The following is a 27,522-nucleotide window of genomic DNA, read 5'->3' on the forward strand; positions in this document are numbered from 1 at the left end:
ACGTTGCACTTAATGTCGTTTTTATATGGATGTTTGTGCCACATAGAAATGTGCAGATTGCCAGCATTATTTACAGTAGTTGGATTCTTACTGTATTTGGGAAGTCTAATATGATATTGGTATTGGACATGAAGTGCTGGACAATATCGGGATACACTGTATCTGATACTCTTAGGAAAGCCAAGATTGGGCATCTTTATTATAAAGGGTTAAAGAAGCCCTCAGCTACTTAAAAGTTAAAAGTTGCACTTGTAATTAAAACGTAAACCGCTCCACTTCCCCTTCCTCGCACACTAATTTGCCTCGGAGCATGGCCTGCAACGGCATCAACCAGGCAATTTATACCTTGTGGAAGTGTTAATTTAATGTAATTTATGTTTACAGACGCCTGCCTGCTGGTGCATGGGAAGCCACCAGAGCTGATGCTGTGACTGCTCTCATCGGCAACGTCACGCTCTTGTGCCCAAATGCACGAGGGGGCGAAGGATCAGGCCCAAGCAGGAGGAACGCTACCAATTAGTAGGAAAGTGGGGATTCAACATTAAATTGGGTAGACCACCCAGATAAAAAAAAAGGAATGCACATGCTCATACACCTATTTGAATAGGGTGAATGGATTTGAGGAGAAGGTCCTCAGAGGCCATGCTGGTGCAAAGACTGGAGGCCTCTGCATTAGTATAGGATGAGCTGACATTAAGATGCATGCACAGGCAGGCCAAACTGTGTGTTTATAGCTGCACCAACAATAATAACCAACCATAGTTAAACTCCTTAATAATGTAATAAAAGAATACACATTCTCATAACTTGGTAATAGGCCATGACCAAAAGTATGATTATATTTCTTTCAAAACTGAGCACTGCTTTAAATCGTGCAATTGTATATACAAAATACAGTGCAGAGGAGCGTATCTAAGACTTAAGCCTGGCAATTTGCACAATGCTGTTTTTATAAAACTACATGATGGAGGAAGCATGATATTATGAGATTATCATTTCGACATTATGCAAAATAAGATGGATCACTTTAGATTTAAATTAGAGATAAGTTGGTATTCTTTCCTTTTAAAAAAACACAATTTAAGGACGTGGTTAACCTAGTCCCAGGGACCCTAATGAGGATTAAGCGGAATAGAAAATAAATGACTGGTTAGCCTAGCAGGTAAACAGTTTGTAGAGCACGTTTTGGATGCCTTCCTAAACGTTGGAAATAGAAAACCTTCATCATATTTAAATCTTTACAATAGCAAGGTTCAGTTGCATACAGTAGAAGCAGATTACAAATCTAATCTAGTTGCTATATTAAATTACACGTGAATCGAAATCACTATAGTCACCATAAGCGTCATATTAACATATAAGTATAATTATTACATCCACCAGCAGCCACCGGTGAAATTTTGTGGACAAAATGCAGGATTTTTTTCGAGTTCCACAAATTACATATCTTTCACAAAGCACCTGAAGGCAACGGTTGATCCAGCCCCCGCCGGGACAGTCAGCTTAGTCTCCCGCCGTACGCTAGGAGGCAGCACTGATTCGAACGAGGCTGCCTCTTACGTCACAGGCGAAAAAGAACGCACCTCACACATGTCGCCACAGCTGTTGCGAAGACTTCACTGCTTGTGAAGACGCAGAGGCCTTTCGTCTGCACAGGCAAAATATTCAGAAGGCGTAATGGTAACTTCATTTAATTTGAGTGTATTTAAATTACACAGTCGTCGTGATATTTGTTTGTCGAGCTCGGTTCGCCGCGAGAGCCAGCCTGCTAATGCTAACGAGCGAGTTTCTCAAGTAGGCAGCACTGACAGGTGCTTAAGTTTGGTTAAATTTAGCACGGTAGCCACTTTGCCGCTTTCATTCATTGACCCTTGGCTCACTTCACCCCTTCCAAGACATTTTTAACTTCTTAATTAAAAAATAAATGGCGTTTGACTTATATTTAGGTGTGTTGTTTATGTGAATGAACTTACCCGTGGTGGTGTTGCACAAATTGTCTTCCCTTGAAACGTGTACACGTGGTCGTGCAGGTTTACTGTTTTATCACAGTCTGTGTGTTTTGCTGACAGGCTCTGATGGGGATTCAGCTGGTGGTCAGTTTGCTGACTGCCAGCATCATGCAGAGGATGGCGCCCCATTGCTCGTTTGCACGTTGGCTACTGTGCAATGGCAGGTAAGTCGCCATCAGCCACTACAATACACTGCCAATCGCTGTTTGACAGACTTTTTGTTTTCTTCCAGTCTGTTCCGGTTCAAGCACCCTTCTGAGGGAGAGCTGTGTGCCTTGGCTGGGAAACAGATGCCCAAAACAAACAGGAGAGACAGGTAGGAGACTTTGTGTATATCATACACAGCAATGGAAGATTAAGGAGTGGAACAGGAGGACATGCATATTGACAACATGAGCATAGCAATGTGAGCTACAGTGCGAACATGAGTCACATTCTTATAGCAACATCAGGTCAGTTTCACTTATTTGATGAGGAAAACCAAAATTATCAGTCTTACAGCTCCCAAGTCTGTTCTTAAATTCTTAAATTTAAGTTCTTAAATATGTGTAGTGAAGCCTGCTTTTTACTGTCCTCTGAAGTGGTGGGCATATACATGTGAAATGCTTATTTAGCCAGGGGTGGGTCAGAGGTGCTATCCTGCCCATGAGCCTTTCCTTAATGATATCCTTAATGATACCATGAAAACTGAACTTTAAAAAGGAGGGATATTATTACGGTTAGAATATCATTAATCATTTAAATGTGATATTTTTTCCTCAGGAGACAAAATGGTGAAAACAAGCCTCTCACCGTGCCCAAAGACATCGACCTCCACTTGGAGAAAGCACCAGTCAATGCCATTGATGCCCTAGGTTGGACAAACAATTCTATTAACACCAAAATCTATAATGTCTAACACACACTGAACTTTTCCCATGATTTCAATTCTATTCTATTTCTCCCAGTGTTGCGTTTCTTCCTGGAGTACCAGTGGCTGGTGGACTTTGCTGTCTATGCCTTAGGGGTCTTCCTTTTCACAGAGTGTTACTACAGCGTGGTGGATGCCAGCAAGGAGGTGAACATCGGTGCCATCTGGTGTGTCCTCACTGTCTTTTTCGGACTGTATCCTTTAAAATAATGCTCACTTTTGATTAACACCGTTATCTTTGTAAAGGCTGACTTTTTGCCCAATGCAGTCTGATAAAGGCGCACAGTATGTAACACTGAAAGGAACAGTTTCTTTAAACTGCAATCTTCAGCAAAGCCCTCCACACGCTGATGAGCCACTACTTTCGTTCTGAGGAGGGCGGTGAGCGTTCTGTGTGCCTCGCGTTTGGCTTTCTGTCCCTGCTTGTGGCCATGCTGGTCCTGGTGGTTCGAGAGGACTACTTGGAGTTTGGCTTGGAGTCAGGCTTTTCCAGCCTCTTTGACAACTTGGAGGTGTTCGCCAAGCAGCAGGGCTACGCCGACTGGTCGTAAGTCACAAATATTGCCTTAGCATTGTCTTGTTTGTAGAACCTCTGGTGTAAGACAGAAGTCGAACCAACCTATGTCACCATTTAGTGTCAAGATGTTGATGTGCGCTGTGCATGACGCTTCTGTCACGTGGTATTGGCAAATAAAAAGCTCCCAGGTGATATTATGAAGCAGTGTGATTCAGGAAGTCTGACACAAGATTTGAGGTTTCAGGCTAATTTTACCATTTCTAGAAATGCTTAGTCTGTTTCATCTGTTGTAGACCAGGCATTGGTAGCTTGCGGCTCTTCGGTCTCCTTGTTGGGGCTCTTTGCGATGCTCGAATATTTTAACACCTGAGTAGAGAAGATGCGCATTTTTGAAAAGATAACGCTTTAAGCTATTTTTGACAAATGTATATATCATTGTATTGCACAACACAGCCGCAACAGAACCAACGTTGTAATAGTGGTAAGGGGCAAACTGTTCAGCTAGCATGAATACTGCTGAGATCATTGTAAACAATTGCGGCAAGTGTATCATCAACACAACCAACATTTTAAAGCACATGCAGACAAAATGAAGCTGTTGAATGCTGACCACTTATGGTAGTTTAAATGCAGCTATGACTATCTAGTGGCTTTAATGTTAGCTATTAGTGCTAACATTCCTCAATCTCTGCCTGTGTCAAGGGTCCCTGTGACCAAGCTAACAGTGAAGCTCGGCCTGGCCGCAGTCTGCGCTTACATCGGCTCTTTGATGGCGTTCCCCGGTCTGCGTCTGGCTCAGACTCACCTGGATGCCGTGCAGATGAACTCGGAACGCCCCCTGATCCAGTACGTGCTTTATAACATTTGACAACATTAACAGCACCAGAACACTCACTCAAATGTCCCCTGTAGGATTCTGCTGCACATGAGCTTCCTCTCTCCGGTGGTTGTGTTGATCCTGTGGGTCAAACCCATCGCCAGGGACTTCCTTGCTCACGCACCGCTGGGGAAAACCTCCGTCACGCTGTGAGTGCTAGCAAACGCTCCTCAGAACGAGCCAATCAATGCTGACGACTTGTCATCATTTGCAGGGTATCCAGTCATGCCTTTGACTGCATGCGACTGTGGATCATCGTGGCTTTGTGCGCATTGCGGCTAGCGCTAACACGCTACCACCTGCAGGCCTACCTCAACCTAGCCCAAAAGTGGGTGGAGCAGATGAAGAAGGAGGCTGGGCGTATTGCCGCCATTGATATTCAGAGGAAGGTAAAATGACAGATACGGTAAATGCAGGTAGCTAGATGGAGGCTATACTGGGTGTTTTTATTTGTCTCCAGGTTACTCGTGTGTTTTGCTACTTGACTGTAGTGACTCTCCAGTATTTGGTTCCGGTTCTGCTTATCCTCTTCTCCACACTTGCTCTCAAGACATTAGGTCAGTATTTCAACCACCCACACCCTCCGGTTATCACAATCATTATCACAGCACAGTGGAACCTCTTTTTTTTTTTTTTTTTTTTACCCGTAGGAAGTAATACCAATATTGGGGGCTGAAAAAGACAGATAACCGGTGTTGTGTTCTGTATGGTACTGTCCTTGGGTTCTAAATTAAATATGCTATTATGTAATACAAGGTACTACATTACATTTTATAACGTCATGACAGGAGCACTGCACTGTTTTCAGAAATGTAGTCATCTTCTGTGTGCCTATTTGTAATAGACTGACCTATGACCTTCCAGGTGGATTCTCCTGGAGCGGTGAGGCCTCATCCGATGTCCCCGGCGTGACACCCGCCTTGCTAATGCCCACTGTGGCACCTGCGTCGGGTCTCGATGATGACGAGGAGCCTTTGGAGGACATGGAGGAGGACATCCAGGCCACGGTGGCGCGCCTGACTGAGATGCTGACCATGTTGCGCTCGGTCCTCACGCCACTTTTCTTCAGGGGCTTCTTCGCCTTCCTCACCTGGTGGGTGGCGGCTTGTCAGGTGATCAGCTCACTTTTCGGTATTTACTTCCACCAGTACCTCATGCACAATTAGGACAAAAGCGCAGTGGACATTCTGAGCCAACCAGAGCAGGCTTCTGGTATGGAAACACAAACACCGCCTCATCTTCCACTTGTTTATGGAACATTTCACACTTCTGCCTGGAAGATGACTCAATGTCGCCCCCTTGTGACACTAATGCTGCAGTCCAGAAAAGGGGCAAGTCTTTACGAAATCAATTGTATCCTGTATTAAGTTATTTGCTAAAACAAAATGTTTTGCAACAGTCACAAATATTTGCTTAGCACTGTTGTCAGCCATCTTTTTTCTTTATCTTTCTTCTGTTTCAAGTACGATATTCTGACTTCCAAGCAGTCAGGGATGAAACACAAAACAGCTCAAAGGTCGAATCACTTCACTTTTTAATGTTTCAGTGCTCTACCAATCACTATTTTCGCTCAGCATTTGTAATAAATCGAAGACTACTAATTGGCTGAAAGTGAATTTCAAAAACAATGCATTCATCTCTTGTGTTTTAGTAACACTAAAGCAAGAGTGTTCAAAGTGTGGCTTATTCCAAAAATCCACGAAAAATTCCACCATTACTCATAATATGCTGTCACCACTATGTCGCTTTTGTCAGAACACAAAACTGACGGAGCAAGTTTTTCTTAAATTATACTTATGTACACAGGTTGGTTTTAGCCGGTTTCTAAAATTAGATACGCCAAAATGACCCCTGAATCCTTTGATTTTTCACTATGTGGCCCTCAGAGGTTTCAACCCCTACCTACAGTGTTGAATTAGGTTGTGCTGATGTCATCACGTGTGTCACTCACAGCCACTAGGGGGAAGTATTTGCATAGGAATACTATGGTGTCCAATTCATTTCTCCCAGGTTGAGGCAACATGCATTTTCTAGTTTTCCATTCAGATGCTGTAGGTAGCAATGAGGAGGTCAAAGGCTACGGAGCCATGGTGACTCTTTAGGGATGCAACTGTCATCAGTGTTTTTTTTTTTATTGTTTGATTGCATGTTGTGACTACAAGGGACATTTTGACCCAGTTACAAAAGAACCGATTCAAGAGTGCTATTTCTTTTCAGTTTTTTTTAAGGTTGTGGCTGAATACTTTTAATAATTCCTGCTGGAATTCCCAAGTGCCTACAAGCTCAGGGATTTTCAGTCAATTTTAAAAGAAATGTCATTAGTCCCTTTACAGTGTTTGAAATATTTGAAGGGATTAAATTACAACTCCATGGCAACATTTTTATCCACAGCATTGTAAATGGTTGGTATTTGCTTAAGGCATGGATTTATTTATTGGTTAACTTTATTCATCACACGTGGAACTGAAATTAAAAGTTGCATTTGTTTAGGATCAATAAAGGTGTCTGTTTTTTGGCTTTTTAATGGAAATGCTCTGAAATCATCAGTACTGTGAAGTTCAATGTTTAACATGTTTTGACTGCATGGTGTGTGTGTGTATATTTTTGGTTTTGCTTTTACTTGTATGTGTGACTTAATTAAACATTTTTCAATCTTGTTTCATTTTCTTGTCACATGGGTTGTGCCATTAATCTGCACTACCTTTTTTTTTAAAAAAAAAAAAAAGAGGAAAAAAGGTGCTGCTTATTATAATCTTACTTTTTCATTCAAGTGCCAAACAAAAAACTAGATAAATAAAAGAAATGTGTATATGTGTACCTCATTAAAAGAGAACAGTCTAGTGGTGGGGAGTGTCCATCACGCAGGAAGAGACCAGCTCTGACTTGAGACACTGTATGTAGCTATCTCTGCCATCCCTCGCACATCTCCTGACTCAGTGGCATTCCACCTTCCTCTTCCTTTTGCAAGTAAGGAGTCTTGGCCTGGGCCTGGGGAGCGTCTGTGGGGGTGCCGTGGGGCGAATGGTCGGTCATGGGCGAGTAGTCGGGCCTGAGGTTGCGTCGGGGAGACGAAGCAGGCGAAGTCACATGGTCAGGAGAACTACGCTCTGATTTGATGTGAACGCTGAAGCAGGGCTCATGCATCAAGGTGGAAGAGCATGACTGAGAAGGGAAAGAGCACCCTCCGGTGGACATCCTGGGAACAACAATGGAGAGACAACGTTATGTAATACAAGATACTGTAAATAATATGCTAGGAGACCTGGGTTCAATTTCCCCCTTGGGCATCTCAGTGTGGAGTTTCCATGTTCTCCCCGTGCATGCGTGGGTTTACTCCGGGTACTCTAGGTTAATTGGTGACTCCAAATTGTCCATAGGTATGAATGTGAGTGTGAATGGTTGTCTATATGTGCCCTGTGATTGGCTGGCGACCAGTCTAATGTATCCTGCCTATCGCCCAAAGACAGCTGGGATAGACTCCAGCATGACCCTCCTGAGGATAAGCGGCATAGAAAATGAATGAATGTAAATAATATATTTTATTACGCCACAAGATATGGATGCTAAATCACAATTATTAGATAAAAGGTGTAAATTATGAGATCCAAACTGCACATGGGCACAAGTGCCATGTGATAAAGTCGGCACATGCACAATCTTACCTCATAGTTTTGACTTTTTATCTCATAATTCAGATTTACCATTGGGATATTTTCCTTGTTTCAGTGGAGGAAACAGGCTAACATAAAATGTTCCGATTGAAATGACTTGTTAATTGACAATTGCTGAGAGGCAGTGGCGGTTCTGACTTGAAAGATGCCCTGGGCCGTGTGAACATCCCCCTGCATAAATATTCTTACCCTTCACTTATATGAGGCCCATGGAGTTGGTGTGGAGGCTGTGTTGCTTGCCAGGAATTCACTGCTCCTCTTTGCAGGCTAAAAGAGTGATAAAAACCTGGTTGGCTGTACTCTGGTGAGGAAAAATGCATAAAAACATGAGAAATAATAATGTGGGTGTAAAAGTGTAAAAGGAGGAGTACTCCTACCAGAAGCTCCAGAGGAGGCAAGGCCATAGCCTGCCAAGGTGTGGCCCAGAAGCCCGGCTTTGCCCATCGCCACCACTGAGCTGGCACTGTGCAGACCCTGGTACAAGACCCCCTTACTCATCATGGGGTTTTGGGCCGCATGCAAACACTGACTGTCTGCATCACCAGGCAGTGGCAAAGTAGGGGGATGATGAGGAGGAGGAGGAGGAGGAGGAGGAGGAGGAGGACTCTTCAGGTCCAGTCCCCGACTCACGTGGGAAAAGACTGAGTAGCCGATACCTGCATCAGGAAGTGAAAAGGAGATGTGAGCAAGCTTTTCTTCCCACTGAAACCACCCGGTGATACCTTCACACTTCTTCTTTCTCCATCACCTTTCTCATAACATACAGTAAATGCAGCAATATCCTATTTGCACTTACTACAGTACTACAGAACTTCAAATTCTCCTTAACAGTGAATATGTGAATACACTTACTTTTCACTGTATGTCAAAAACAGTAGTTTATATTATATAGTTATATTATATAGTTATATATATGACTTGAGGAGCAGGTGTGAAGACAGACACAACACAATGACTCCAGAGGTGAACAACTCAGTTTCACAAAAAAACACCCAGGCTAGGTGAGGACTTGTGCACACTTCCTGTGAGGTGACAGCCAGCTGCACACAACAGCTTATTTTTACCAGCACACCCAAAATGAGAGAAAATTAAGACACAACCTCCATTAAGAACATATTATTTCTCTCTGAAATGAGGTGAATATGCCTTCTACATTCCGTCTATAGTAAACATATAGTAAATTGTGTACCCGAGTACGGGGCCATGAGAGAGCTGTGAGGTGAAGCTGGGCTGACGGATTTAAAGCATGGAGGTCTGTGGGGGGCCGTGCTGGGTCCGGAAGAGATCGGGAAGCTGGTTTCGGCTACCAGGAACTGACCTGCTGGTGATCGAAGAGATGGAGCCTGGAGTGTAAAATACAAGGTACTTACAGGTCACCCCAACCTCTTGATTCTGCAGAATATAATACTTGGAACATGCACTGTACCGTGTGTGTGTGTGTGTATACTCACAGAGATACGCGGGCGTCCCACAGACAAATCCATGCCATCACACTTATGAGCAGTAACCTGCATACTCTCCTCACCGTCCAACTCCGAGCTGTCCAGGTCCAGACCTTTCCTCCTCAGAGTCTTGACATCAAACACACAAGAAAGTAGGTGAGGAAGTGTCCTCGAACATGCATCGCAAGAGCATACAATACCTCCAATATGTCTGTGTTAGTGCGGCTCTCGTGCGGCTCGCTGTACTCGGTGTACTTGAGCAGCACCTTGTCCATGTCTGTGCTGGCGTACTGGAACAGACGGTTGGTGCTGTTGAAGATGATCAGGGCGATCTCGCAGTCACACAGCACGCTCAGCTCGTAGGCCTTCTTCATCAGGCCGAACTTACGCTTGGTGAAGGTTACCTGCGATGCCAACAAGAAGACTTTTGGGTTCTTCTATGTCAGGGAGCTAAAGTATATAACAACTGTCCTGTCAATCACAACCTCAGCATGACATTAAACCAGGGAAAACATGCCTGTGGTTTAGTCGAATAAATAACTTGTAGTCGTCTCACCTGTCGGTTTCTCTGGTCCAGAATGCGGGAAATCTGTATTTTCTTTCTTCCCATTTTGACTGTGGCCTGATACCTAAAATAAAAATGGTAATGGTTTTATTTCATTTGAACATGCACCAGATTACAATTGAATGCATCACATAATCAATTCACAGTTCCACATGTCCAAAAGGAGTAGGAAGAAGCAAAGCTTATTAAATCCTACCCCTTCATCTGATACTTTTACAATCAGTAACTGTTACATTTGTTCACTTCCTGCTTTCCATAATACAGTTTAAGTTTTTTTTTTAATTTTTACATTTTGTAATTTTTTGTCCCGTACCGAAGCACGAGATGATATGACCATACAATGACATAATGGGTACCATAGTAACTGTCCATATAGTGATATATATAGCACATCATGACTGGTTCAAGACTCTTCATCCTTGTATTTAGCAAACATCAACTGCTTGTATTGTTTCTTGAATTGGCTCATCGTTGTGCATTGTTTGAGGTCCTTACTCAATCTATTCCATAGTTTGATTCCACATACTGAAATGCTATGGCTTTTTAATGTAGTCCTGGCATATAAGTGTTAGGACTACATTAAAGCACCATAGCATTTCAGCAAAAAAGTAAAAAGACTTATTAAAACATGCTATTTTCCTTAACTATAGGTCATTATTCTTTACATTTCAGATTTCAGTATTTGTCCTTCTATGCACAGTGTACACTTAATACATCCAGTGGCATCACAGTGAAATAAATGTAATGTGTTCATTCATTACACATGATGTGAGCTAACTAGCTTAAGGGAAGAGCTGGCTGTCGGACAATATGGGTGTATCAAATTTCAATAAAAAGCCAATATCCAGCATCTCTATTTTAGATACATAATTTCTTGTGTATAAAACTTCTAATCTTCTAAGTTCTAATCTCGTAACATCCCCTTAATAAATACCGCTTGTGAGTCAGTAACGGAATGGTAGGAGTTACTCACAAGCTATCAATGCACCCCCAACAAGCTTGTTAACCCATTAGAAAATTGTACAGTATAAAATTGTCTGACTCACTGTGTCATTTTACGAAGAAGCCTAAACTCATCACGCAGCAACTTAGATATATTAGGCATATAGATGTACTGTACAAATCTTTTTTTTCCTCTAAATTTAGTGGGTGTGGCTTACTGTATATACCGGAAATTTCTCACCAAGCCTCCACGGTAAGAACAGGGTGTATTTTTACCCCCATGAGGCAGTGTGGTCTAAAGTTAGTGTCCTGCAGTCAGTCCACACACAGTTTGACACCCACGCCGTCTGGGTTACCAGGCCGGGCCGGCAGCAGTGGCTGACAGTGCCGCTCGTCCCCAGGAGACATGGTTAAAAATATACCGAATGGCTTCTTTCTTTTAAAGGTTGTCTGGCCATTAGCTAGAAGCCGTAGTGGTTGAAGGAAAACAGCGTGTTTGTGAGCCTAAAAAGCCACCCACTCCTCTCTCATGCACGGCCATGAGAACCAAGATGACCAACTAGCATGATGACATGGATGGATGGTGGTGTGCATGACGACGGCCATAACTCCAAGCTGACATAACACTCTTTTTTGTTGGGATAGAAAATCTCAGGTTGACATTGTGTAGACATTTGCATTAAATTGCTACATATTCTCTCTTATACTGTCTGATATGTTTTCTTTAAACATCATTTTCAACAATAAGATGATATATGTCCTTAATTATAAAATGTCAACACTTGAAATGCAAAGGTAAACATTTCTGTGGCGGTCTCTGCTATCTGTCGAACTCTGACCTGTCTGTCTGGTCCAGTCCACAGAGAGTTTCAACTGGTTTTCCCCCTCAATATAACACACGTATCAGATCTTTCTATTTATAGAATGCCTGTCCCTCCTGATGATGCCTTGGCGGATGTGGCGCCAGAGTTCCCACGACCCCTGAAGTGTGCTCGGTGCACAAGCATGTTGGGCATTTGTGGAGGAAATGCCCTCAATATTACCTTATAAAGTGTTGAGATAATCCAATGTGCCGAAAGGAAAAGACACATCCGTACAGACTGTGGACGCAAAGGTCGTATGTAGTATGTCACCATCGTGAGTACACCCCTCACATTTATGTAAATATTTCATTATCTTTTCATTACACTACAGAAATAACACTTTGATAGAATAGACAATAGTCAATGTACAGCTTGGATAAATTGTGGTAAAAAGTGCAAATTAATAATGTAAAATAATATGCATTGATGTCTACACCACAAGCCACAAAAGTGAGTACACCCCTTTACAAATTGGGCCCAATTAGCCATTTTTTTTCTCTTGGGTCATGTGAATCAGTGGTATTACCAAGTCATTAGTCTGAATAAGGAGCAGGTGTGTTAAATTTGGTGTTATTGCTCTCACACTGGTCACTGGAAGTCCAACATGGCACCTCATGGAAAAGAAAAAAAAACCTGTTGCTCTCCATAAAGATGCTCTAGCTTATAAGAAGACCCTGAAACTGAGCTGCAGCCCGGTGGCCAATACCATACAGCGCTTTACCTGGATTGCACATGCTTAGCGTCAAATCAAGAGATTGTGTTTGTAAAATAGACAGATGAATGCTGCTTGCAATGGTGCAGACGTCGAAGAAGTGTGTGTGTGTGGGGGTGCAGGGGGTACAACTCTGAGTATGCATACACAGCATACTACAACAAATTGCTCCATCTCATTAAGAAGCCTGCACAAAGTTTGGTGAGGACAATCAGACTAAGGACATAGATTAGTGCAACTATGTCCAAGATAAATTATAAACTATGTCCGCTTATCCTCACTATGGTATGCTGGAGCCTATCCCAGCCGTCTTTGGCCGAGAGGTCGCCAGCCAATCACAGGGCACATATAGTCAAACAACCATTCACACTCACATTCATACCTATGGACAATTTGGAGTCACCAGTTAACCTAGCATGTTTTTGGAATGTGGGAGGAAACCAGAGTACCTGGAGAAAACCCACGCATGCACGAGGAGAACATGCAAACTCCACACAGAGATGCCCAAGTGGAGATTCGAACCCATGTCTGCCATCGGGCAGTATTTCAACATAAGTCAAGATGACCTGATAAAGGCGAGGACCTCAAGCCTATGATTCCTCAAAAGAAAGGAAGAGAGCAAGGTGTCTAATGTCCATCATGATGTTGTCATGAAGGCCTGAAGAAGGCAACCTGTGAAGCTAAAATAAGAGTATATTCACACTTTGTGTATGGTGTATCACTTTTGTTACCTGCAGTTTAAACATGCCTGTGTGCCAAGTTATTTTGAGGAGCCAGAAAATGTGACAGGCACACTCACCTTTGTGACAGGATGCAGATGATAACCACTGAGCTACTTGGGTTTTATGCGGACCAGAAACGAGACAAAAGACTGTTGATTCTTTGTGGGCTTCTTAGTGTGTACCAGTGATGACAAAGAGAAAAAAAAAACATAACCATGAAAGGGTACTGGATCTTGTGACACACTGTATGAAAGGGTACGGCTGCTCAGTACAATATGAGCAATACAATTAATTAAATGTCATTACACACATTAAATGTTACCCAGTAGATGCTAATGTGACAGATGAAAAGGACCTTTAACAGTGCTTTCACTCACCAAACACTCCATTAGGTACACTTGCACCATAGAATAAGAGCCAATATACAATATGTGCCTTATTGAGTTTACAGTGGTATGGAACTGCACTGCATCACCACAGAGTTGGTAAGGTTACCAAAATATTAAAAACCGCTCTCAGTGTGATGCCATGTCGTTCTACACCACTGCAAATGATAAACACGTTGATAACTTTAGGAGTGTCGCAAGATGAGACGATACACAGGATTGGGACTACAAGAAAAACAAGATTTTAACTTTACATTGAGGAGAAGTACAACAAAAAATACAACAATGTATTGCAATCTACTAGTAATTTACTGCTACTGTAATTTCTCCACCCACCGAGACAAAGAGACTGTACGACCGACAAAAGGGCTCACTCAGTTCCTGCCGTTGTTCTATGGAACCAACATGCCAAGGTGCTGAAACCAATGCACAGAGTGAATCCTATTCCTTCATGTTTGAAGGCGACATATGAGGAAAACAGATGCATTTACATGGCAATGTATCGAGCTAATTTCATTTATTGTGTGATGAATTAATTTATCATCATATCGGGCCTGGTGCCTACGAGACCGCTTTTTCTGAAAGACAAATCTTGTCACGTTGTGACACCCCTAGTTAACTTAATAAAAACAGCATCATCATAATACAAGTGTAGGTGTGCCTAATGAAGTGATCCAAGAAACTGTGTGAATGTTGAGGTAAGAAATATGAAATAACTTCTCTGTGAAGGCGATAACAGGTGAATTAAAATTGTCCGTTATGGTGTATAGTTAAGTATAGACTCATATGACACGCATATCAACATACCATCTTAACATAGAAACATTTACTTGACGACTTCATTATCACACATATGTGTGTATGTGTGTGTTGGAGGTGGGGGGGCAGTGCACATTGGGGCAGTTGCCAAGTAATGTTCAGGAAATATTTGTCTAATTTTAACAGGGGATAATTGAATTGCCTTGATATATTTCTGCCTGAGTCGACGTAGCAACAACACTATCTGTGACATGATGATGCAATTTGCACAACAGCTAAATTAAGTTTGAACATCAAGAGTCTCACTCTTATTAATAATAATACCTCTTAAACTGCCGGCATCGCTCACAAATGTAAGAATAGCTTGCTTGTCCTTACCCAGGTTGCCAGGCATTTCTTTTAATTTTTTTTTATTATTATTAACATGCATGCACTCAATGACACACAGCAACAGCATGCATTGCTACACAAGCACAAGCAACAATTTTAATGCTCACCTGCGTTTCTTCCCACTGCTCACCTTTCACACACCTTCTTGTTGTTGGCGAGAAAAGTTGCACATCAGTGGCGCACAGAGAGATACGTCTGATCCAGTGGAGAAGTGTGTGTGCTGATGTCAACGAGCTGATGTAGAAGGGGAACACTGCCCTCCAACAGCTGGCTGAGCCAACCCGCCCTCCTCCTCCTCCTCATCCTGTCACCAAGCATGCAGCGCCAATCCTCCTGCGTGCTTTTTACGCACAACTTATTGACTTGTTGCACTGCTTTCCCCCCCAATTTGTGCACCAATGGTTCACCTAATACATAAACATAAAGTTTGCAAGATTAGTCACAGTCATAATAGATGGAAATGTTATCAGAAGCATATTGACAATCAAAATCAGACAGGAAACCCATTTGGTTTAAAAAATGTGTAAAAAGTATGACGTTAAATTATGTGGGGTTGGGATAAAATATATTTTGGTATGATATCCTATAATATTCTTTGTGACTCTGCACCATGCTGTCATTGTCTGCTGTGATGTTATTTACAGGTTCTAAATTAACTAAACTGAGTGAAAACAAAAAAACAATACAGTGGTGTTTTATTGCCATTAAAGCTGCTCTATGTCACGGACAGGGGGCTGCCTAGAGGGTGCTAACGTTCAAAATTACTTCCATAATGCTTTGAGTATGTACATTTTGCATCACACATTTTTTGCTAATAATAGTGAATAGACACGTTTAGCTACGAATGTATCATCGATCAATGAATGTATAGCTTAGCACAACATAACAAAATTGTTGATTACTTCTTTGAGACCGCTTTTGCATTAGTGCACATGCTATGCACACGTATGTGAATACCAGAAAAACATAAGTGACATCTTATTCGGCCCAAACACCAATTTAAGCCAATTTTTATGCAGTCTAATTCATAATTGTGAAAAATGTAGAAGTTTTTTTGCACCACCTATTCCTTTAAAACACTATTGGTACCATATGCTAGCCAACGCTGGTGGTTTTATATTTTTACATATAATCTTGAACCTGTGACTTACAGCAGATTTAAGTATTAATAAATATTGCTGGATTCATTTGTGGATCTGTGGTTATCATAACATGTTATGTTATGTTATACTACTGGTACTTTGCTAAACCTTTTGACTTGAAATCAATGGTGCTGACATAAGACAGTGGCATGCATAATCAAACATTTACACAAAACCAGAACCATGAGTGGCATAATGAAAATACCCACAAATACAGTACACGACCAAGAAGTAGCCCTGAAATGATTGCCTCATCGATTCAAATCTGTCTGCAATGTATTACAGTTCAATATGAACTCTGACACACACACACAAAAACAAATACAAAACAAAAGTGTTGTTCTTCTGGGAGATGTATTTATGGAATCACGTCTCCAGCAAAATATGTGTCTATTCTGGGGATGTGACACAATGCAACATGCTAAAAATACTAAACTTATTAAGGATAGCGCAGATGCATATATAGCAAATACTGTACGTATGTGCAAGAAAAGATACACAAACATCATCCCTGGAGGTGTCTCATAAAGTACGCTGATGCAATAGTTAGCAACAAACCTCCAGAGAAATGCACACTATAACTCCCACTGCAGTAAGCTAATCACCATCAGCGAGGGGACATCATTGTTCCTCACTGAGGTGTTTGTGTAACGTGCATGCACATCATTAGTGGTCTAAACTCTGCAAGCTTCAATAACCCCAAAACAGCATTAGACAATAGCATATTTCTTCAAAAGGCAACTTCAGGTGAAATAGAAATAATTATGAAGTCCATTTTAATAAATAAATCCCGTACTGCCAATAACTTTGCACTATTTTTTCCATTTTTAGGCAAAGACAAAAAAGAGGTAGTGTAATTTACCTTCAGTATAATTTGCAGTAGACGTCTTTAACACAGCACACACAACTTGCAGAAATGGCTTGGCACCTTTGCGAGAGTGAGTTGGACAAAAAGCTTTTATGAGGGACACAGAACAGATCTGGAGTTCAGTGAATAATAGCAGCCGGTTTGAACAACACTCCTTTACTCTATTGTGGTTTTTAAAAAGTTAATAAATGACACAGTTTCATGACTACAACCCCGGAAATGCACATTTAGGTATTTACTGGCCAAAATTAAGCATTTTCAAGCAGAAATAAGCTGTAAGTGATCCAAAACATCCCCAACATCACTTCCTGTCTACTCGTTCAGAAACATACATGAGCATGAGTCTTTTTTTCCATGTCTTACTTCCTCTGATTATAAGTACACTATCGGGTAATATGAGTGTAAAGGTGACTATAGGGTTGTTATTTCATGTATAGAGGGCTCTAATAATGGTTAAAATTGTATTTAGAATGTCATAGTTAGGATTTCTATGCTTCTTCTTTTTATTTGGGCTTTTTCCTGATTACGGAGTCGCCACAGAGGATTTTTTTTTTATCAACATACTGATTTTGGCCTGCAGATCAGAAAAAAAATCATCCAACTATAAAAATATTATGTTGATTAACAATGAATCCGATTTAGTGGATATTCATTCACTTATCGCAGTCATTTGTGAAACCAATTAACCGCATTGTAAATAAAACAAATAAAAGGCCCTACCCCGAGTGCGTGCCCGATACTTTTTGCCATTGAGTAAATGAATGTTCCGACCCACTATATGCGGGTATAGAGTCATTAAAATGCTATACTTTACTTTATCAAATGCCAAATACGATATAAATACACTCAAAAGGTGCTTGCTGGCCTTCTTTCAAGAATTTCCAGTCATTTTCCTGCAAGTTCTCACTTCCTCTTTCAACAAGTTAGAGCATGTTGTGAAGGTATCACATTCATAAATAGCCTGCATGGTACGAGCAGTTGTTCACATTGTGCAACTTCTCAACAAAATGTAATGGACCATGTTTTTACAGTATGAGGACTGTGTATGACTCAGGACTCTATGGCATTTACTTTTTATGTAGTTAAGTAATTTAACAAAAATAATCCATAATGATACTCCATTTTAGAAAATTAAGTGGAAAAATATGTTCATCTGAATGTTTTGCCAATCAAATTAAGTATCATTTTGTATAGTCTTGGAACTGACATAAAAAATGTCCAGTACAGAACAATATCATCAAGCTATAATTACCATAATTCCTTTTAGTATGTTTTGAGCTGTACGCCTCTCTCGGAGGATCAAAAGGAAGAAAAAGTCCATTGTTGTTGTGAGGAAGTTTGTAATCTAGGGATTGTTAACACATCACATGGGCTGGGATGGGATGGGATATTGAAGGCGGCGCCACAGTAACGTTCACGCACCCTCGGAAACACTACATTTGCAGGTCATGCAGGCCCACTTTTTAATGGACACTTGAGGAGTTCTAAAGAAGACTTTTGAATTTTAAACCTGAATAGCATACTGGCGAGGATGGCAAACTCATGCAGCCAGCGATCTGTCGTTGTTTTGTCTCTACTTGGAATTCTATCAGCAATTATGTCCGTTTTGTCGGTCATTCTAATCTTCCAGTTGCAGCCTCAACACACAGCCCTCCAGGAGACCACCTCCTCGGTCATTACCGCTGATATCCGGGTGGTCCTACCGCCTGTGTCCACGGTTCTGTCGGCTCTGTCTCTCACCCTTAACCTGAGCTCCGTTGTGGTTTGTCTACTGCACAGCTACTTTTCCACCGAAGTGTGTCGAGGAGAGCTGGACCCTGAAAGGTATTTTAGTCAAGCTTCACACAAACACCTGTTAATAGTAATCGTACCACATCCGCCATCTTGGACGGTGTTGAACCACACACAAAAGTAGTTCCGGTCAGTTGTGTCTAGCGCCGTCAGAATTGATGGATTAACGCACCTGGGACCGCATGACACTCAATTACAAAATCCCTACGCCTCTGAAAAAGATAATACAGGATATCACTTAAACTATAATTACTAACATTATCTAAATATAGCATTAATAAATGTATATACAGTATAATATTTTGTGTACTTCAATATGCTTATTTTTGTCAGACACACCTATATATACAGTGGAACATAGCGTTACCGTCCACCCGGGTTAGCATGTTTTTGGTTAACATTGAAAATTTACCAAAATGTATCAATACACTGCGTTAGCATAGCTTGCTAACAAAATGGCAACCAGAACCAGAAGTCAGTTATGTGTCCCCATCTATGATGTCAGTGGTTGACTCTCAAAAATGTTACCACAAAACATGTTCATAGTTTTATAATTATAGTTTTACGTGCATAAAATGAAAAATGAACATTCAAGGTTATTTTTGCCTTCACTGAAGACGTGGATGTTCCCAAAGACAATGTGGCAGCAAGACACCACACCATTTTGCGGTTTTGTCAAGAGTTATTTATTGAATTCAATAATATTTGTCACCTTCTTTATCCAAATGCATGCACGTTCAACTTTCTTTGACTGCATTTCGGATTACTGAGGTAAGAAACATTATTGAATCCAAGACAGAACAAGATATGTGGTGTCTCGCTGCACCGTTGTGTCTTCGGGAACAGTCATGTCATGTTTTCTACATGTAAAACTATGAAACTGACACAACCATTGTGTTATTGGACATAAATATTTATTTAGCATGAATGCCACAAAGTTGCATGATCATTTCTGTGTACACACACCACAAAATAGTTGATTGAAAATGGGTAACCGTGGGATTTTAAAAGCAAATAAAAGTTGAAAGGGTGTGCGTTGACCCACACAGAAATAATGCCCTCCACTTCTCGATTCCAATAAGCCAGTCTAAACAATAACCTTTTCATTACTAGTCAGCACACAGCAGCCTTTTCCCACGTCAGCTTACGAAATCAGCTGCTTGCCCCCACCATCTGGTGAAGAGTATTGAACATTAAAATGTACCGCTATTATGACCAAAATGTCCAATAAATGCAGGTACAATGCTAGCAATGCAAGCTAGTTTGTAAAGGTGTATTTGTATCCACAGAGCAAATTGGTACCTTTTGGACAGCAGAGCCGTGCGTCATGTGGCAATCGGACTATTCTGCCTTGGAGTTTGTGTCTACTTGGCAGGTATGAACTAAAACAGTGATTTGAAACGGTGAATCCTTGAAAATGAATGTCCGGCAGAGAAAACAAGCACTTCTGTTCTCATCCAGCAAGCCCCAAGAGAACAATGCTTCCTTTGAGCGCGTCCATGACTTAAGTGTTTTTAATTCCGAACCTGGCAGCGCTGGGGTCCTCTGTTCCATGAGCAGCTTGTGCTTGAGGGTGTGATGTGGGGTTTCAGAAGCAGTGATCTTTATGACATTGCTTTGTCTACAACCAAAAAGGTAGTAGAGCGAATGAGAAATACCTGGAAAGTGTTGTCACATTCCTGGGTTGTGCCTGTCTCCACCATCCCTTGGCAAGGCTGGATCCATGGTCCTTTTTCTGCACACAAAATAAGACACTAAATGTATAACGTTTCATTTAGATTTGACCTTTCTGTACAGGACAGATTTTATTGTGCCTGCATTTTATTGCGTTTTCATTGAAAAGGGTCACTTCTAAACACAGCTGAACAAATGCAGAGATGACGATGTAGAATAGGAGAATCTTTCAGAATGTTTCTGAACTCCTATTTCCATGCCATGTGTCATATTTGAACAGTCCAACTAGTCCACTAATTTTCCCTCAATTGGAAACTAAACTGATTAACTAACCTGATCAGGATTTTGAGATCTGAACTGTGGCAAACAGAACTGCAGTGCTTGGTGGAGACATTGCTTAATGTGTTTGGTTTCCCCTTCCCCCAATGACTGTAGAGGTGGCATTTTTTTCCAGAATGTAACTTCCTTCTCTCATCCCATTTCTTGGCAGCTATGTCCATCTTTATGCTCTTCACGTTTGAGGTGGAGACGGGTATTGCCAGCTCGTGCGTCCTGGCCTCTGGGATCTTGGTCCTGCTAGTAATAGTGATCCACTCGCTGGTTAAGGTTTCCCAAATAGCTAAACGCAGTCGTGCGGACCATTTAGAAAGCCTCTTTCAGAATGAGCACAAAAGAAACAGTCCCATCTCTTGGCCCTGTGAGCTGAAAATCGGTGTGGACAAACTGCGAGTGCCCTGCAGGCAGTCTTTCCTCCAGCATCACATCTCGCTCACTCCATCAAGCAGCCCCAGACACCATCACTATCAGCCAGAAGATTTCCCTGCTGCTGGAGAGGAATCACAATGCCATGCTAGCAATGTGGATGGCTACAGTAGTGGGGGCGGCAGCGGTCCTCGCTCACATAGGTCCTTGTCTTCGGAGTCTGTTTTACGACAGGCTCAGGCTAAACCCTGGAATGGGGTCAATAATGAGATGAGGAGCGTCCTGGCGCGGAAGTCTGGGATTACAGCCAAAGACTCAACACTGGTGTGAAGTACAGGAGGCTGTTATCCTGTTTGATGATGACTTAAATACTGTAAGAATACGTTGAGCATGGAACTATCACTTAATACAGTTGGTGATTCCAGACCACCTGGAAATGGCAGATAATAGGAGTCCGTGTATGTTTGTAACCTACAGTGCATCATTTGTAATCTATGCCACTCTGGTATTATTACTTGATTCAGTGACTTTTTGCCAAACTTTTCTGTACAATGTGTCAATATTGTTAAGGGTCCTAAATGATTTCTCATCAATATTCTTTCAAATAATTATACTCTTTATAAACACTGTATTGTGCATCACCACACTTGCATAACTTGGAATTTTTAGTGGTCATGTACATTTACAATTTAAGTCTCAACACCTACAGTGAAACCTACATGGCCAAATGCCCCAAAAGTGCAAGTTTAAAAACAGTGTTAGAAAAATATGCCTCAAAAGTCAAACCATCATCATGCATGATTCATGTATGATTTGAGTGTATGCCTATCGCCACAACTGTTATTTGCTTTTTCATTATATTGGCTTTTAAAATGATATTGCATCTCAGTGGAGAACTATAGTACATTTCTTTTAATAATAAAATACTCCATAAATCTCAAGTTGTGTACAGGGTAAATCTGCATTCTTCTCCTCTTGGCTGACGTGCTCTGATTCTGCAGCGTCCTACCCTGACCACACTTACTGTTACAATTGGTCAAGGGTCGATGGTTGATCCATGTTAGAAGTGTGGCATCTGATGGAATTACTCACCTTGAACAGCACCATTACGAGGACTTGGCTGAGGTATGTGAAGCAGCAAGATGGGGACTGGTTGAAGGTGTTGAATCATGCAAACTTAATAAAGATGGAGTGGAAAAAGACAAACATAAAAAACAGGACAAAACAGGACAAAAAATGAAAGCATTTAAGAAGACATGCAGCAGTAAAGACAACAAACATAAAGGGGACCTCGTCCTTTCAGTACGGCCTCCTTACCGGCGTCCCTGAGAGGTGCTAATCTGCTCCTTCATGCTGATTGCTTGCCGGAGGAGGCTGTCGATATTTTTGAAATACACACTGCTGTTCGCCATGCTTCTCACCGCACTGGAGGAACCAAATTGTCAATCAAAGGGGCGAATGACCATAGATACAAACTGGTGCATTCTTACACACCTGCAAGCATATTCCACTGTGTAGATTGCTCCTTGACTCTGCTCCTCCCAGCTCTGCATGTCAGTCTACGAGATGGAAAAGGACACAATTAAAGTTAAATTTCCCTGATATTGGAAATGAAAAGTGTGCTATATTATCTTCTTGAAATGCACATTTGGGCCCAAAAAATGATGAAAGTGGGCAAAGACCTTATGTTGCACCAGTTCAGGCAGTGACCTCCTGACGTGTTCCTGCAGTCTGTACAGAGCCACGGAAGGCTCATTAGCCAGAACGTACATGCTCTCCGTAAATTTGTCACTCACTGTAGGCAAGAGAACAACATATCTAAATGGTAAGTATACACTCAAGCACATAATGAATTGCTTTAAATGTTAATTTTGGCGCTGTTTTAAATGCTAAAACGAGCTAGCTTGCTCGCTAACAACTGCCAGTTCCACACAAGTAACCAATAAAATGGCTAATAGTTACCTCGTCTGACTTTAAGCTGCATCTCTTGGTCTTCCATGATGAAAGCTCAAAATTACACTCACACATGTAAAAAAAAAATGTGGTTTAACGCGACTTTAGCCGTGTCATGTCAACTGCTTCCGTGTTTGTGTTGTTGTCGTATGCACCAATAAATGGCTCCGGACAGGAAATGTATATACCCACAACTAAAGTTCCGCCTTCCGAATTCATTTCAAGTGAAGAACAAGGGAGTTATTGAACCCTAAAGTGGTTTAGTTTAATCTCTTTCGACGATTAACATTTATTGGAGCCGATATTTGTTGACAGAAATGCATTTTATCACCTTCGCTGACCATCGCGATGTGTGAATTAACCTACTTTCAGTTTTGCCACAAGGAAGTTGGTGCAAATTAAGCAGCAAAGCTGGATGTGGTGAGTTTGCAACGTCTCGAATAGCCTTTAAAATAGATTTAACCACTTTTTTGCTCGTAGAAAATATATCTTTTTATATTGCAGTAATCATGGATGCAGGAGGAGAGCAGAACCAAAATATTTATACATCGTATAGTGCCTCCGAGTCCATAGGTGAGTACAACAATGATGTACGACTCAAACAGTATTAATGCGGATTTGTAAAAGATGCTAAATTCAGAATATTATGTGCCATATATGTACACTCACATGGCCCAATTATAGGCACAGATCTAATACAAATAGTTTCATGTTCGTTTTTCTTGTATTAATTCAACAATGTGGAGTTTCCATTGATGTAGACCTGCACTGCATCACGCAAAGAAGTGTTACTGCTCCCTCAAAAACTAAATAAGCTTAATAATAACAGATAAATAGGTAACCAAATGATGGAAAAACACCCCTAAGAATGATGCACAGCACTGAGATGTGCAGCCGCAATATTCACACAACTCAGTGTATGTCTATGTTCAATGTCTTGTGCCTCCAGAGGATGTGGACCAAGAGGTTTTGTTTCACCATTCAGCCACTCTCACCAACAGGCAGCGTGGGAATGAAGTTACAGCACGGCCAGCGTCATTAGACAGTGAGTACCTCTAAATTAACAACAAAATACTGTGTTTGTATTAAGTATGGCGTTCTTTCCAATTGCAAGCTCTGTCAATACATCAGCTTGCTGCTCAGGGTGAGGTGTCACAATTGGCGGCACAATTGAACAAAAGTAAGAAACAATATGAATCTCCCTGAAACCACACACAAATATTGTTTCATTGTATGAAATGATGTACTTTCTACAGATAGCGCACTGCTCAGCATACAGGACGAACGTGGCTTTACTCCTCTTATGTGGGCAGCAGCGTTTGGAGAGAAAGCAGTGGTGGACTTTCTCTTGCAAAAGGTCAGAAGGAAGCCTGTATTGTTAAAGGAGAGGTCTTTGGAGAATGTTTTTTCCGGACAATCATTCACTCTTTGTATGTTAGGGAGCGGACCCCAGAATGGTTGCAAGGAATAGAGAAAGTGCGCTGACGCTGGCCAGCTGTGGAGGCTATGTGGACATCATTGATTCTCTACTCAGACGTGGAGTTGATGTCAACACCTATGATTGGGTACAGTTGTTAGCAAAGATAGAAATTAAAATTAATGGGAATTAAGTGATAGAAAATATCTCAATGTTCTTTACTACCAGACATGGATTAGAAGCACAGCAGCATAACATGCAACATCGTTACTAATGCAGCATATTACTACAAACGTAGAGAAGCAAGTAGGTACCTATTTTTGGCATCTATTGGGTAAATGTCCACAAAACCTAGATCTTTTAAAACAGACTTTCATCACAATATAGCCACCAGACTTATTTACTTAGTATATTTCTTACTTTTCTTAAATGGGGAAACTCAAAATACAATTAGATCCCTAATTTACTTTATTTACTCCAAGAGTAGGATTGCATACACCATCATGACTATTGCTGCTAACCCGTCAAGAACCTAATTTTGCCAGTAAGCAGCAGTAATACACACTGTACTTAATGTTCTTCCATTACCATGTTATTTGGAGTAGTATTGCTAAAGCAGTATACCTTATATGTTTCTGATTATTCCTGCAAACCACAAAGAAGCAAAAACAAAATTAATCTAGAATTTTGATCAACTGTATTACATCTCTAATGTTATTTGTTTACTGCCAGTCATGTAGATGAGTATTGGAGGCAAACCAGTCATGTAGTGTTAGAGGTAAAGCAGCATATCACGCACTGTCCTGACTATTGCTGCAACCCACAACGAATCAGCTTATTTTGCCTGTAGAGCGCCCTTATTCTTATCACATTTTGTATCAAGCAATATTAATATGCAGTGTAGTTTTAAAGACGTTCATCACGACCGGTTATTTACAGGTGAAATCATCAAAATTCAAATCTAACACTGAGACCACATTGCGATTGCTTGTTGAGTGATGTTTTGTTTCCAGAACGGAGGCACTCCTCTTCTGTATGCTGTTCGAGGAAATCATGTTAAATGTGTCGAGGCACTTTTAGGTACACCAAAGTCCATGTTACATCACTGCTGAGTATCTTACTTTCCCATTAAAATGTTCATTTTGTTTGTTTTAAACAGCCAAAGGAGCGGACATGACCACAGAGTCTGATTCTGGCTACAGCGCGATGGCTTTAGCAGTAGCTCTGGGACACAAAAAGAGTATTTATCACTGTCATCAAGACCTCTTTCATTCTGCTTTACTCTTAAGCTATTTCTCTTTGTGTGTCCTAGTTCAGAAGGTGTTAGAGGACCACATCCTGAGACTCTACAAGCCAGCGTGGCGCTAAAATAAATGGAGCTTGATGGCATAACAGATGACAAGATGGGAGCAAATATACAAACTGTTTATTGCGTTCAATGGCAGAATAACAAAAATGATCAAAACTTGGCAATTGTGCAGCAAGAAAACTAAACAGGTTTTAATAAATGTATTTTTATATGGTGGTCTCTGCTGGAATGATGATTATCCTCGAAGATACTTTTTGCTACCGAATCAACAGCATCCAAGGACTGCGCTCTATTGACTCAATTGCATTTTATGAAATGGAGTTACAGGCATCCTGCGTCCTTTACATTTCACAAAGAGTGCATATCCTTCCCATCTCTCCTGTGAGGATAAAATATGGTCATATGGCTTTCTCCCCCAGGATGTCCAAAGAATAAATAATAATTCTCCCAAAAAAGTCAGCACTGTTCTCCAACAATATTTTTACTCTGTCCACAGTAGGGGCCTCCTGTGTGGGAAAACAGTGGGTGTGGAGTTAAGTCAAGATAAGCTTTGGGTTTATTCTGCCCTACCATTAAACTTACCGAAACATCAACATTGATGAAAAACATTCCCGGATTATAGTCATGGAAAAAAAATTGACCACCCTTGTTTCTTCAGTTTGACACATTTTAATGCCTGTACAACTAAATGTACAAAAAATGAACTCTTGTAGGCTATTTTTGTTGTCTCTGTTATTTGTCCAAACAAAGGTACCTTTAGTTGTACCAGGCATTAAAATAAACAAGAAACAACGGTGGTTTAGTCATTTTTTCCTCATTATTATTATTATATAATATCAAACCTGTCAAATAAAAAGTAAACATGCAGCTTCTAAAGTGCAGTGACAGAGCTAGTCAACTTAACTGTATCTTTACAGTAGTCAAAGATCCTCCATATAACCAGCAGTGTTCTGCTGTTTTTAAGGTCTTTTTGCAAAAACCCTCCATATGACAGAATCAGTCTGCTGATTTGAGGAAGGTCTGCAATAACCACCGAAGTGCAACAACAGTTTTACAAATCAGCTGCTGCTAGATGCTTCCAAGTTCTGGACTGTATTCTTTGTAGACTGTTTTGAATGTAGCCTTTGCGTGCAACAGTTAGACGTTATTTACATGTTATATAGTTACAGTATTTAGTACTGTATTGCACATACTACTAGAGTGATGAAGGATATCTGAAGAGAGTTGTTGTCCTCTGGATAAAAATGACTGATCACAGAAAAATCTCCACCTTTTAAACAACCTGCGGAAAAAGCAAAGAAATAAAGTAATATAGTTGGAGAATACGGCAGAAACGCATTAATTAAGGAAGTAAAATCAGAGTCACTATTACCTTCCAGTCTGCATGTTTTGGCCGAAAAGCCCCCCTGGAACTGAAATTTTAACTCAGACACCCTAATCGCCTGGGGGAACTCCAAAATCAGCCACTGGCTTTCACCCTGATGAAAATAAAAACATTGACGTACATACGAACAAGACAAGACCAATAAAGTTGGTACAATTAAATGTCCTGCCTGGTCTGAATTCCAGCACGTCTCTTCATTGTTGTCAAACATGTACTTCTTTCCATACTGCTTTACATCTCTGTTTAGAACGGAACTCACCCTGCAAAGTATCAAACAACGTCTCAAAACACATTACTTACCTAAATTACAATATACAAAATTATCTTAACAGCGGGGTCTTGTTTTTTTTCCCAGTCAAATACCTGCATTTTGTTTCGCGACATATCAATGAATCAGCCATGTTTGTACAGGCAAATTCTGCCGTCAAGCAATGTTTTTTTTACGACAGTGACCGTCGCTTACCGTCACCACTGTAGCCGCTAGATGGGGATCAAGTGCCATCAATACAAACGTTAG

At 41.1% G+C, this 27,522-nt stretch overlaps 6 protein-coding genes across 8 annotated transcripts; 3 read left to right on the forward strand and 3 right to left on the reverse strand.

The window, feature by feature from the left end:
- The first annotated feature begins 1,518 nt into the window (after positions 1-1,518).
- Positions 1,519-6,975, forward strand: tmem161a (transmembrane protein 161A). Its single transcript, XM_058073299.2, has 11 exons — positions 1,519-1,680; positions 2,070-2,173; positions 2,242-2,325; positions 2,772-2,863; positions 2,957-3,113; positions 3,251-3,466; positions 4,139-4,282; positions 4,349-4,462; positions 4,528-4,702; positions 4,774-4,870; positions 5,178-6,975. The coding sequence occupies exons 1-11, from the start codon at positions 1,678-1,680 to the stop codon at positions 5,477-5,479; spliced, it is 1,488 nt and encodes a 495-aa protein (XP_057929282.2). The 5' UTR covers positions 1,519-1,677; the 3' UTR covers positions 5,480-6,975.
- A 56-nt stretch (positions 6,976-7,031) lies between these two features.
- On the reverse strand, positions 7,032-12,000 carry mef2b (myocyte enhancer factor 2b). The gene is made up of 8 exons (XM_078790051.1): positions 11,977-12,000; positions 9,983-10,055; positions 9,627-9,830; positions 9,436-9,555; positions 9,174-9,327; positions 8,362-8,640; positions 8,174-8,285; positions 7,032-7,509 (listed from the first exon to the last, which is right to left on the reverse strand). Exons 2-8 carry the CDS (start codon positions 10,034-10,036, stop codon positions 7,215-7,217), a joined length of 1,218 nt encoding a protein of 405 aa, XP_078646177.1. The 5' UTR covers positions 10,037-10,055; positions 11,977-12,000; the 3' UTR covers positions 7,032-7,214.
- Positions 12,001-18,183: 6,183 nt separating this feature from the next.
- tmem221 (transmembrane protein 221) lies at positions 18,184-21,895 on the forward strand. Its single transcript, XM_058073310.2, has 3 exons — positions 18,184-18,599; positions 19,856-19,941; positions 20,731-21,895. The coding sequence occupies exons 1-3, from the start codon at positions 18,307-18,309 to the stop codon at positions 21,270-21,272; spliced, it is 921 nt and encodes a 306-aa protein (XP_057929293.2). The 5' UTR covers positions 18,184-18,306; the 3' UTR covers positions 21,273-21,895.
- borcs8 (BLOC-1 related complex subunit 8) lies at positions 19,468-23,089 on the reverse strand. Of its 3 annotated transcripts, XM_078790053.1 has the most exons (6): positions 22,905-23,089; positions 22,625-22,737; positions 22,437-22,501; positions 22,260-22,367; positions 20,225-20,301; positions 19,468-20,132 (listed from the first exon to the last, which is right to left on the reverse strand). In XM_078790053.1, exons 1-5 carry the CDS (start codon positions 22,939-22,941, stop codon positions 20,238-20,240), a joined length of 387 nt encoding a protein of 128 aa, XP_078646179.1. In that variant the 5' UTR covers positions 22,942-23,089; the 3' UTR covers positions 19,468-20,132; positions 20,225-20,237. The 3 variants fall into 3 exon arrangements, with proteins under 3 accessions (XP_078646179.1, XP_057929292.2, XP_078646178.1); XM_058073309.2 differs by having other exon boundaries at positions 19,468-20,301; positions 22,905-23,088; XM_078790052.1 differs by lacking the exons at positions 19,468-20,132; positions 20,225-20,301 and adding an exon at positions 22,035-22,118 and having other exon boundaries at positions 22,905-23,087.
- Positions 22,642-25,832, forward strand: rfxank (regulatory factor X-associated ankyrin-containing protein). The gene is made up of 10 exons (XM_058073306.2): positions 22,642-22,767; positions 23,268-23,315; positions 23,400-23,468; positions 23,845-23,940; positions 24,010-24,075; positions 24,152-24,252; positions 24,335-24,460; positions 25,326-25,392; positions 25,472-25,552; positions 25,625-25,832. Exons 1-10 carry the CDS (start codon positions 22,713-22,715, stop codon positions 25,678-25,680), a joined length of 765 nt encoding a protein of 254 aa, XP_057929289.2. The 5' UTR covers positions 22,642-22,712; the 3' UTR covers positions 25,681-25,832.
- nr2c2ap (nuclear receptor 2C2-associated protein) lies at positions 25,715-27,478 on the reverse strand. Its single transcript, XM_058073311.2, has 5 exons — positions 27,369-27,478; positions 27,175-27,265; positions 26,994-27,099; positions 26,836-26,903; positions 25,715-26,142 (listed from the first exon to the last, which is right to left on the reverse strand). Exons 1-5 carry the CDS (start codon positions 27,404-27,406, stop codon positions 26,020-26,022), a joined length of 426 nt encoding a protein of 141 aa, XP_057929294.2. The 5' UTR covers positions 27,407-27,478; the 3' UTR covers positions 25,715-26,019.
- Between the last annotated feature and the right edge of the window lie 44 nt (positions 27,479-27,522).

This window comes from Doryrhamphus excisus, linkage group LG4, assembly GCF_037039965.1.
Source record: "Doryrhamphus excisus strain RoL-2023G ecotype Guam linkage group LG4, RoL_Dexc_Guam_v1.1, whole genome shotgun sequence".
NCBI classification, from domain to species: domain Eukaryota; kingdom Metazoa; phylum Chordata; class Actinopteri; order Syngnathiformes; family Syngnathidae; genus Doryrhamphus; species Doryrhamphus excisus.